The sequence below is a fragment of the Mustela lutreola genome, chromosome 14, assembly GCF_030435805.1.
Source record: "Mustela lutreola isolate mMusLut2 chromosome 14, mMusLut2.pri, whole genome shotgun sequence".
Lineage (NCBI taxonomy): Eukaryota > Metazoa > Chordata > Mammalia > Carnivora > Mustelidae > Mustela > Mustela lutreola.
Window position 1 is genome coordinate 42,230,271 of NC_081303.1, and position 12,502 is coordinate 42,242,772.

At 45.2% G+C, this 12,502-nt stretch overlaps 1 protein-coding gene across 20 annotated transcripts in view; it reads right to left on the bottom strand.

Annotated features, from left to right (window-relative positions):
- LOC131814652 (membrane cofactor protein-like) overlaps positions 1 to 9,388 on the bottom strand; it is a 43,405-nt gene extending 34,017 nt beyond the window's left edge. For 15 of the 20 annotated variants that reach the window (XR_009347377.1, XM_059145816.1, XM_059145806.1 and 12 more), the window contains exons 1-2: positions 9,135 to 9,388; positions 1,046 to 1,411 (exon numbers count right to left, since the gene is read on the bottom strand). Coding sequence is in view for 19 of the 20 variants with exons in the window: in XM_059145816.1 (XP_059001799.1) it covers positions 1,046 to 1,411; positions 9,135 to 9,255 (487 nt within the window). In the remaining variant the exon portion in view is untranslated. The remainder of the gene's footprint in view (positions 1 to 1,045; positions 1,412 to 9,134) is intronic. The other 5 variants (XM_059145818.1, XM_059145814.1, XM_059145820.1 and 2 more) reach the window with 3 other exon arrangements.
- Between the last annotated feature and the right edge of the window lie 3,114 nt (positions 9,389 to 12,502).

Consider the following 12,502-nt stretch of genomic DNA (forward strand, 5'->3'; position numbering starts at 1 on the left):
TGGCTGCAAAGTTCCTAGGATAAGGACGAGAGTAAAGCTTTCCGGTATGGGAAACGAGATGGCCACATATAAAATGCTGGGGCCACTTTCTGATATCCTTAAAGCAATTGGTACTCCTTTAAAAAATAAAACAGCTCGTTTGTTTTTGAGAGAAGTGGGGCAAACGGCTCCCTGGTTTTTGGAGGAAGGGATATTAAACATCCCTCAGTGGGAGCATTTAGGAGAAGACCTTAGACACGATCCGCGCACTACGCCGGGAACCCTGGCCGTTTGGTCTTTAGTGAAAGTTTGTTTGCAATCCCCGCGAGAGCCCATACGCCAGGCGGTGCAACTGGGAGGGGAGATCTTAGAACAAGTGAAAGAGGAATTTTGTAAAGGCTCCTTGAAGGACACTAGCTCTGAGAGTGAAAGCTCAAACGGACACTCAGACAGTGAGAGATCTAGCTCGAGCGATGATGAAAGGGGCAGAGGAGGGAAATCGCCCAAAAGCCAAAAGGTGAGCAAGATGCAAAAGGAGCTTGCAAAAAAGGAGGAAAAGCTAAAGAAGGCTATGGCGCAGCTCAAAATGCAGGAGGAAGTTATGGCGCAGTTACAAACAAAGACGGAAGTGGTAGATAACTTAGATCCTATGCCCACGCGCCCAGCCCCAACAGCGCCACCTTACGAGGGGCCTCCTCCGTATAAACCTTGCTGCACCAAGGCCTGCTATTGTGCGAGCTGCACCGCACGAGTGGCTGCCATAGTAGCCTCTCAGGAGTTTGGGTGGGAACAGGATTCTCACTCAGTCCTAAAATCCCCACTTACTCTAACTCCACCTTTTTTGGCTATAATTATACCTACCAAGACCCGGAGCAAGGCGCGTCAGCTCACCTTCTAGATAGGTGGCTGCTCTGCAACGCTGCACAGGCATGTACAGGCTTGGAAAGCCTTCACTTTATTAATGGGTCTACATGGCGTAACTGTACATACAACTATCACGTAGGCTCTTGATTTGAAACAAATGTTACTTGCAATTGCACCTCAGCTAAGCACATAAGTTACTCACCAACGCCCGTCTGTGTTAGAGCTCCCTTTCTCTTCATAGTTTTTAATGCTTCTACTATTAACAAGTCATCTAGTCTCTCTTGTGAGTCCCAGAATTGTCTGCTATCAGAATGTTGGAACGCCACGGTGGGAGACTCGGCAGTAATAGCCAAGATACCGACGTATATCCCGATGCCAGTACAGGTGAACCCCGACAACCTGCCGGTGCTGCTTCGACATAAACGAGACTTTGGAATAACAGCAGCCATTATTGCAGCTATCGCAGCATCCGCCGCCGCTGCTACTGCTGCCGTGGTAGCGTTGACAACCTCGGTACAGACAGCCGCCACGTTCAACAACGTCACAGGAATGGTCGCTGAAGCATTGGCTACGCAAGAACAAATTAACGGACATTTGCATGCTGGGATCCTTATTGTAAATCAAAGAGTTGATCTAGTACAGGAACAAATAGATGTCTTAGAATCTATAATCTCAACAGGATGTATACATAATATGGCGGACTTTGTGTTACTCCCGTAGCTTACAATAACTTGTCAGTAGCGGCCAATCTGTCTCAACAATTGGGAAGAATGCTTAATGGTACCTGGAACCGTCAATTTCAAAATTTAACTAGGCAATTATGAGCTCAAATTATATCCATAAATTCTACCAAAGTAACTATTGCACATGTTAGTGAGTGGAAAAAAAATGTTACAGCAATCTGTTTTGTTCCTCAAACAGTGGGCCGGACTTGGTGCCATGGCTGTTCTCTTAATCACAGCTAACATACTAATGTTACATTGGGTGTGTGGCCGTGTCCGTCGCAATCAACGACAATAACACCTCATAGTTCAAGCCATGATGGCTCTTGAAGCTGGTACCTCCCCCCAGATATGGCTAAGCATGCTAGATCGGTAATCAAAGACGGGTAAGACTGATCCCACACCATAGCAACCTAAGACAGGGGCTCTTCGACCAGGGAGAGTACCCGATGACGGGTAAGCATGTGTGCTGAGGACTGGCAACCTAAGACAGGCACGATCTCAGCCATTATAAATAAATAAAAAAGGGGGAGATGTCGGGAGCCAATACAGGAGGCCTACTATAAGAGCTGTAAGGGACTGAATGATTGGCTGTTCATTTAGGTCCACTCACGCGGGAGGTGCATGAGCACTGCATTCTGATTGGTTAACACTGCCTGTATAAAAACGCATGCGCCCGGGGTTAGAGAAGAGGAGGAAGAAAAAAGCGATTAATAAAAATGTTCGCCGCTACGTGAGTCTCCGAGTCGTTCTTGCTGGCGAGAGCGACAGCTTGGGAAAAGAAATGTCAATGGGATGGTTTATCCATCCAACTAATTTGCAGTATTTCTCTTCCTCGCATGTGCAGTTATATGACACGCTTTCAAAAATATGCAGAGTTTACAACTTGCTCTGTAAGCTTTACACACTATAATAACTGTGCCCAATATTACACTATTTCACAATAAACTTACTTCTGTTCCTCAGGACACTGATGTTTTTTATCCTCTGGCTACCCTTCCTTCTCTGCCCAGTTGGATAATGTATGCTCCTAATGGGTTGCTGTAGGAATCCTGGCTACTCCATTCTGCACATTCCTGTGAGGGAGTGTGCACACTCCCGTGACCTCATCACCACTGAGAAGAGCTGTCCTAAATCCTGGTCTCCATGCTTGACCTCCAGCCCAGGGGCCAACTGTTTATATTCAACTGCCTCCCCACATACTGCTATCCATACAACATTAAAAAAATTTTTTTTAAGATTTTATTTATTTATTTTGGACAGAGAGAGACACAGCACAAGAGGGAACACAGGGAAGGGGAGCAGGAGAGGGAGAAACACCTGGATGCAGGGCTTGATCCCAGGATCCTGGGATCATGAACTGAACAGAAGGCAGAGGCTTAATGACTGAGCCATCCAGGCACCCCATCCATATAACATTTTGAAGCCAACGTGTAGACTCTTGATTATTCACACTCACACAGGTCCAGCAAACAAGACAGATGAGTTCTTAAATTTTTAATTCCTCAATAATTAACATGCAGTATTATATTAGTTTTCAGGTGTACCATATAGAGATTCAACAATTCTATATATTACTCAGTAATCATCACAATAAATGTGCTTTTAATCCCCTTCACCTATTTCAACCATTCCTTCCCCCACCCCCACTCCCACTTCCCCTCTGGTAATCAGCAGTTTGTTTTCTAAATTTAAGGGTCTGTTTTTTAGTTTATCTCTTTTTTCTTTGTTCATTTGTTTTGTTTCTTAGATTCCATATATGGGGGTGCCTGGGTGGCTCAGCTGGTTAAGCGTCTGACTCTTGATTTCAGCTCAGGGTGTGAACTCAGGGTCATGAGATCAATCCTCCCATCAGGCTCTGTGCTGAGTGCTGACGCTTCTTGAGATTCTCAATCCCTCTCCCTCTGTCCAAACCCTCTACCAATGCTTTCTCTCTTAAAAAAAAAAAAAAAAAATCCATTATGTGCATGAAATCATATGGCATTTGCCTTTCTCTTACTGACTTATTTCATTTGGCATTATACCTTTTAGATCCATCCATGCTGCTGCAAATGGCAAGATTCCATTCTCTTTCATAGCTAAGTAACTGTCCACTGTGTGTTTGTGTGTGTGTGTGTGTGTGTGTGTGTGTGTGTGTATAAACATATAAACATCACACCTTCTTTTACCCATTCATCTATTGATAGGCCCTTGGATTGCTTCCATATTTTGGCTATTGTAAATAATGCTGCCATAAAAACAGAGGTACATATACCTTATCAAATTAGTGTTTTCACATTCTTAGGGTAAATACTCAATAATGACATTACTGGATCATGTGGTAATTCTATTTTTAAATTTCTAAGGAACCTCCATGTTTTCCACAATGGCTATACTAGTCTGAATTCCAACCAACAGTGGAGGAGGAGGCATTTTTTCACATCTTTATCCTTTTGATTTTGCCCATTCTGCCGTGTGACATGATTTGCATTTCCCTGATGATCAGTAATACTGATCAACCTTTGCATGAGTCTGTTGGCCATCTGTCTCCCTTCTATGGAGAACTGTCCATGTCTCCTGTCCATTTTAGATAGATTATCTGGTTTTTTTTTTCTTTTTTTGATGTTAAGTTGACAATTCAAATGCTAATTCCGTCTCTCTGATTCTACCTTTCCCTCCAGTTCAAACCACTGCCATTTCTTCTCTAGAGTGCGACCAGTGTTTCTGAACAGGCCCCCTTAGCCACCTCCACCTTTCATTCATTTGATGCCAGAGTCATGCTGACAGGACACAGTGACCAAAGCTCATCTAAGTCTGATATCTTTCAATGACTTCCCAACACCCTCATGACAATGTCTAGGGCTCCCTATCATGGCCAGCAGTCTTGTAAAGCCCGTCATTACCAGGACTCTGCTCACTTGTGCATCCTATTCCCAAGCCCTATTCAATTCCTGGCAATGACCTCAATTATGTCCGCACTCCAGACCTCAGTTATGTCCGCACTCCAGACCTCCCCGCCTCAATTAACTTCAGCTTTGAGCAGAGACCCCACATGCCTCCCACCCTCCTCTCACCCACGCATCCTTCAGTTTCACCTGACAGGCCACTTCTTGTGGCTCTTGACATGTGTCAGAAAAAAACCGCGGTAAGTTTCCTCATGATCCACATTTACTTCGTCCACAGACAACCCCACAGCGGGACTCGTTATTGTTTGTGCTCTCTACCAGACTGTTACCTCTGAGGACTATGGGGGACACCTCACTGCACATGTAACGCCAACCACCAGAGCTGAATGAGCGCCGCTGTCAGTTCCAGACACTATCTTAGACCAAAGCTCACATCCTTTTCTGCTCAGCCAACTTCTTTCAGAGATATCAACAAATCATAATTTTTTTCTTTGTTGTTTTATACCTGTCTTCAACTGTTTTCATTGGTTGAATGATAGCTCTTTTCCTTAATCAGGGTATTTGATTTCTATGATGTCAAAATATTTAAACTTTCTTGGTATATTTTGGGCCCATTCTCCATTACTGCTATTATTAGAAACATTAACAACATAACATAACATAACATAACAACATTTTAACATTACGAATGGAGAACTCCAAATAATGGGGATTTTATTTTTTCCCAAGTATGGTAACTGAAGACTCTACATCTTTTTTCTTAAAACAATAGTTGTGATAGTATTAATAATTTTAGAAATAGCAAACGTTCAACACTACCTATACTATTATTTTAAGTACAATTTAACTTGTCTTCATACTCATCCTACGGTTGGGCACTATTGCCCCCTCTCTAAGATGGGCCAGCTAAGGCACAGTAGGTTAAGTCACTTGCCCAGGCCAACATCTCCAGCAGCCAGGCAGCCTGCTTCCACGACGGACACTGCTTCTCACCACACTCCCTAAAACCCTCCCACGCTTACACCAACACCCTGCAATGCCATCCTCAAGAAATGGTCTTTTACCGAGTCTGGAGAAATTAAAGGAACCCTGGTTTAGATTTGCTGTGTGCTAAGTCACACATAAGGGCTCAAATGCCCTGAAGGGACAGATAACATCATGCCTACATTTTAACGATAGGGATTGTTCATTCCAAACTATCCTGTTGCTTTTCACAGTGATTGGCTCTGTGTTCTAGTCCTTGGCCTTTCCCTTGCCTCCCTTGCCCTCTAGCTGCCACACCAGGCAGCTCCGTGGTCCTTGGGAGTCCCCAGCTACGTCACAACATGCTTCCCCTCTGAACATCCTTCCTTCCTGCTCAGCTGCAACCCCCACTCAACTCCTGTCTTTTTATACTAAATCCACTCAGCTACTCCTCTAGCAAGCACCATATGCTTCCCTCGGGAGGCAGTGCCCAGTGGCCTCCTCTTGGACTGTCCTCCGCATGGATCACTCAGTCACTATCACGGGTTTCTGTGTTCAATAGTTCCCCTGGCCGATTCCATTATTCACCCATGCGGCCATAACACCAAGCACAGCATGATGTCCCTCAGAGGAGCTGGGCAAAACCATCTGGCATTCAAAGGACCACTGGTGTCCAACAGAACACCTCGCTGAAAGAATATACTGAGATGTATCTAATACTAGAAAAGCATCATCTTTAAGCTTTGGCCAGAAAGACCTGGCCACAGGATTTCCTCTGTTGCCTAACTCCCAGTATTCTGGTGACCTAGCAACTGACCAGATAAGGTCATGCTCTCATTGCATTATAACCTGTAGAGTAAGGAAGTAAGAAACTACCCTGGAAACACTTAATGGATCTATCCTGGCTTCATCCACCAGAGAGAAAGAAAAGACCTAAAAGAGACACCACTCAGCAGGAGGTGGTGGGTTCTGTCCAAAACGCAGACCCCTTCTAGAAGAATGAGACTGGTTCTGAATTGGACGAATGTTGGCTTCTACCACCTCATGCAGCTGGCAACTAACTACCTCTGAGATGGGAAGCCTCCAGGCACAACACTGCCTGCTTACAAACCTGCTTCCTGGCCTGTGAGCTGCTTCAGAACTGAATGTGTATTCTAGTCCCGTATTTTCCCTGCCCGACATAAGGAGGCTCATTTGTACTTTCTCTAATTTCATACCTATGAAAAATCAATATCTAAAATCAATATCCTGATTTTACCTTTGAACTTTCCACTTGGTCTTGTGTTTCCTTTGCTGCATTTTTAAGTTTTGCTACCTTCCACGTTGCATCCCAGTCATTTTGTTTTCTCTCTTCCAAACAACATCCAATGTGAGCTCCAAGGCTCATCCAAACCTGATCCTTTTTTACAACATTTTTTTGTTTTCTTTTTATTGCCTCTGGTCCCTCCCCACGCTACTTCCCCCACAGAAATGAACTTTTTCATGATCAGGAACAAGCAAGATTAGAGTATGGTGAGCTCTGTAGACTCTACAGTACAGGGAAGACAGAGCCTCTGTGATGGTCAGCTTCCCCTGACTTAGCTTAGACACCAGGCACCGTAGAAAGGCCATCCTGAGGACAGGTGTTTAAAGAACCTTCCTCCTGGAAGCGGGAGGAATTATTGCCGGCACTCTAAGCCCCAGTTTCATTATAATATATATATATAATATATATAATATGTATATTATATATTATATATTTCATTATAATATGTATATTATATATATTATATATTTCATTATAGGATTTATTGGGTGGGAATCTTCAGTTTCCATTAATGGGTGTAGGGGAAACCAGAATGACATTATATATGGGTGTATATATATATATATTATATATATATTATATTATTATAATTCATTTTCTGGTACTCAATACTTACATAAGAGTGTGACACTGGGCAACAAATTGCAAATCTGGAACCGCAAGTGTGACAAGACAGAGAAGCTCTCTACATTCTCGTGGGGAGAGCAGAAAACATGTTTGCAGGGGTGACTCTCGGGGGATTTGAGCTGGAGCATGTGCGTCTGTCTGAGATATGGTGGTCAGAGAGGGGCCTCCTGAGGGGCTGACACCTCAACTGAGCTTGAGAGATAAGAAGGAGCCAGGGGAGAATGTTCCAAGTCTGAGGGAATAGTAAGTACAGAAGCCCCACAGAGGTGGAGTTTGGCCCACCAACAGTTCCTAGCAATTGGTAAATGCTATCAGAGGATCAAGCTCCTTTCTCCCAAAGCACTTCTTTTGGGTTATAACGTGCTAGCGAGTAGTATGTTTGGTCTGCCACTCCTGATCAATTTTAGCAACTATTTTTCCACCACCACTGTGTGCCTGGCACTGGGGTTCTAAAAGTGAGCAAATGTGTCTGCTTCTATTTGTGTGAGTGCAAGCAGAGCAATAGTGAAATCAGGATCATAAAAACGGACAGTTTTGTTATCACTTACCAGCGTATCCTCAGGACCCAGTATAGAACCTGGCACATACAAGGCAAATATGTGTAGAATGAATACTACTAAGGAAAGAATGCAGCATAGAAACTGTACATGCAACAAGATCCTAGAAATAACTTGGGCAGAGAAACACAGGTGCAGATAAAGACAGAAATATACCAAAGTACTGAAAATGGTCGACACTTCATTGTAAATGTGTTACACACCTAGCATGTCTTTTTAGCATGAACACTAATTCTTATTCAGCGATACAGTAAACAAATTTATTGGGTGGGAATCTTCAGTTTCCGTTAATGGGTGTAGGGGAAACCAGAATGACATTATATATGGGTTATTTCTTACTCAGTTGACAGTAAGCTACCAAAGCTTTTAAGATTAATTTAGAATTCCCCTCAAATATGGCCCACCCACATGAAAACAATAGCAAAAAGCCATTGGGTAATGGAATTGGATAATGTCTCTTGAATGGAAACAGGAAGATGATTTTATATTAAAAAAAAAAAAAACTAAAAGAGGAACACCCTTCAAACCAATACCAGTATGATCACGGACAGCAAGGAGACTTGTGCCTTTAGACACAAAACCTTCTAAGCCCCAGGGGCCCGCAGCATGCTTGCCCCCGGAGCCCACTCACCCAAGAGCTGCCACACTCGATTCCCAGACCCCATGCACAGCAGACAGTGGGCTTTCTTACCCCACACCACATCCATACCACAAGCCTGGTTAGTTCCATAAAGCACACACCCGGTAACATCAAACCCGGGGTCTCCCAGCCCGGCACAAACAACGCCCCTCTCCCCAGTGCCATCACCCCGGCAAGGAACACGGGGAAACCTCCCACGGGAAACCTCCCAAGGATCCTAGCAACAGCCACACGCACTCGGTACGAAGACCAAGCAGTCTCCCCAGGCCCCGCGTCCGCGCTCCCCTGCCCCGGGTGCCTCTGCCCGGAAGCACCCCGCAAGCATTCGCTGGGGTCACAGTTCCGCCCCGGGAAAGCACAAGCCGCGCCCAACACCATCCGGGCTCACTGCCCAACTGCTCCCAAACCTTCAGCTCCCGCACCACAGGGCCTCCACCCCCTGGGTACCCGCATAACACGACTGGGGCCGCCCCAGCACCGCGCCTGTTCCCGACCACCAAGCAAAGCTCCCGGGCCCCGAGGACCCGTCGGCCAGCTCCCGGACCCGTCGGCCAGCTCCCCGATCCGCGCACACCCCCTCCAGGCTCTTACCAGAGGGCTTGGGTATCAGGAGCACTGCGGCCATCAAAGAGATCTTAAAGCAACATAAAAAGGAAAAGCGCTTCTGCAGACAGCAGGGATGGGCTGCGCGCCGCGCGCAGGACACCACCATCTTCCCGGAGACCCGCGGGAAGCTGAGAGTCCGCCAAGCGACACTCTCCCAGGTCGGGGAGCAGACGCAACAATCCCCGGCTGCCCGGTGTCAGGTGCCAGCCGCGGGGCGTGGCCTCAGCGCCGTTTGCGCGGAAGTGACTCTCCTTCCTAACTGGGCGGGGCCTGGGCGCGGGGCCCAGCTGACCTCTGCGACTCGGCGTGGGAAGGGGAGGGTCTGGCTGCGGCGTCACAGAGCTGTTTGGTCCTTTCCGCGGGCGCCAGGCGGCCCTGCGACGCTGCCTTGCGCACTGACCCAACGTCCCCGGCGGCTTGCGGGGCTCGGCGGGCTCACCGCCCGGACTCAGGAGGGTGCGAAGGGAAGCAGAGCTGGCGGGGTCCACCTTGTCCCTTCTCCGGAAGCGAACGCCTCACTGAGCGAAAAGCACAGTGACCTGAAACTAGAAACCCAAGGCCAGGCGGCGGGTCGTCGTGGGGCCGCACCCCTCGCGCCTGCTGTGTGTACTGGGGCCTCGGAACCGCCCGGACTCCCTGGCCCTTGTTTCAGGAGTTGGCAGGAGTCGGGCATATGGAGGGACAGTGCTTGTGATTTGCGGGGCTCTCAGCATCTGCTCTGGGATCCTCTGGAGGCCTGAGAGGTTTCAGAATCTCAGAGGTTTGGGCGCTGCACTCCCAACCCCTCAAGTAAAGCGAAGGTAGATGAATTATTAAACAACACCAGGCCATTAGCATTTGGGGCCTCACCTCTCTGGGGTCCCTGCCCTTGAGCAACTAAATGCTTTATTGAAGAGGAAAAAAAGGTGCATGAGAAAGGTGAGGACAAGGGTGTATTAATTGCTCATCTCCTGGAAGTGCTTTAATTAAAGCCATTATTGTTGGGATGGAGAGGAATCCATAAGAGGGGAAATTTCCTGATGACCCAATCTCTCTATGGAAAATTAAAAATGAGCCAGACCTATTTGTAGCATTCTGACTAAACCTGTATGACTAGGAAGGGGAAAAAAAAAAAAAGTCTCAACCTGCATTAAGGGAGTACACAAAATGCATTGACATTTTCTTCCCATTAGCTGGCAAAGAATGACAAATGTCAGCCAGTGTGAGTAAATGTATGGGGGGGGGGGGAACCAACACCTTCAAACTTAGGCTTTCAATTTAACTTTTCCATATGTTAAGTTTTTAAATGGCCGTGACTTTTAAACCACTGGTTGCATTTGAATTTTATCCCAAAGAAATCATCAGAGCTGTGACCCAAGATGTGTAATTTTGGGAAAAATAAATCTTCAGTGTCTAGCCAAAGAACAAGGAATTTTTGATAGGTGGTTTTATGCACATCTATGCAGCAGGAGTTTAAAAAAATCTACATGAGAAACTACAATATATATGTAAGTTTAAAAAAAATAACTGATTCCAAATAAATGTTTGTCTTGGGCATTCTCATAGAGCAATTAGTTTAAACTTAGCCATCAGTGATAGGATTATGAGTATTTCATTTTCTTTATGCTTTTCAGTTTTCTATATTGACCCTGTGTTTTAGGAATGAGAGGAAGAAAAAATTTTTTCAGTCCAACCTATGTGTCAACTACTATTTTGTTCATAGAATGATGCCGCTTGATCCCTCATCACACAGAATTAGGGTATAACAATGCTGGGGAAAGGTAAGCTTTCTGTATTAACCTCAAATGCATCTTCTGGAATTACAAAACTCTCTGTATATTTAAAGATTTCTGTAGCTGAGAGGTACTAAAAACTTTGTGGGTTCATCAAACAATGGAATTGCCTCTTGTCCCAGAACAACACAATGTTTGGATTCTTGATGGCCTATGAAACAAAAGGTATGGAAATAATACCTAAAATATCTCACTGTCTTAGATTCTAAAATCCAGACACTCTATCACAACACTGATTTAAAGGAGGTATAATTAAGGAGAGAGTGAGTAAGAAAAAGAAAGGGGATTATTTCTGTTATTACTGTTACAAAGAGTTATATAACAGAAATGTCCTGTTGTCCAATGTTGACACTTACCCATAAAAAGAGAGTCTATTTTTCTCGGCCACCATCTGTATACAACGGTATATGTCAGTTACATCTTAGTAAGATGAAAATACTTTCCCATCTATTTCTAGTCTTAGAAGTAAGTTTATTCTCATGCGTTAATTAAAAGGTGGCAAAGTATGGCTGGGGTTTGGTTTCCCAGCTACACAAACTAGATTAGAGTCAAGAATTGGGGTTTTACTGGAACTTCCTTTCAATCAGTAAAATCTATGCTGGGGGATCATCCAAGACACTCTAAATATAATTGGATAATTTCACATAGATTAAATTATTTTCATTTGCCTCAATAAAGGCTCCATTGGAAATTTGGAGCCCTTTTCCGTATTTTTCTGACAAGCTCCTTGACACAGGGATAGAGTTTTCCTGCTGTAGCTCCAGTGCTAAGGCAGTTCTAGGTCTGTCATAGGTGCATAGTAAATGCCTATGAATACTGCATGAAAGAAATGGGTATTGCTGACAAATGCCTCTAACCTGTCTCTGTCAGTTCTCCCCCAGCATGGATTTACCAAATAAGGGCTGGGAAGGTTCTGAGAGATTTTGTTTTAATAAACACTAGGAACACGGGTTTGCCTCTAAAGGAGGGAGCTACAACTGTCTACCCAGAAAAAGTCCTGTCTCAGGCAGTGCAAGCTGTGATAGGAAGTGGAGCTACTGTCTGTCCCTTAGCCTTGAGATCATTTCAGTGACTTAGTTCAAAGGGAGAGTGTTGACATTGAACATCCTGTAGCCTGGACAGGAATAGAACTCAAGAGCCAAGGCTTTGAGTGAGTTGGGGCAGTAAACGCTCCTGGTGCCTGCAACTCCCCTAAAGATTTTTGTCACCCTGCCCAAGTGGCAAAGAGGAGAGCATGGAGAGTACGCCTGTGTGTCGAACAGGTTTGGAGCTGTGTGCTAGATCTCCTTTAAGGCCTTATGAATGGCACTAGGGTGGAGGGAAGGGTGTGGGAATGTCATTAAACAGAGGCCAACTTGTGAAAAATTAATCTGAATGCCAGATGCTTCTTGGCCTTCTAAATTAGTGTATTTCCATCATGCTTTTGAGAGAAATGGGCCTGTGAGGACTCTCAGAAATGGCTTTCCACTGGCACAGTGAATTACACACTAGGTTAGCTGTGAAAAGCTGAAAGAGACTGGCTAAACAAAGCTAAGATAACCCATCTTTTTGATGTTGGCCTTGGGAGCTGTGCCACCTCCG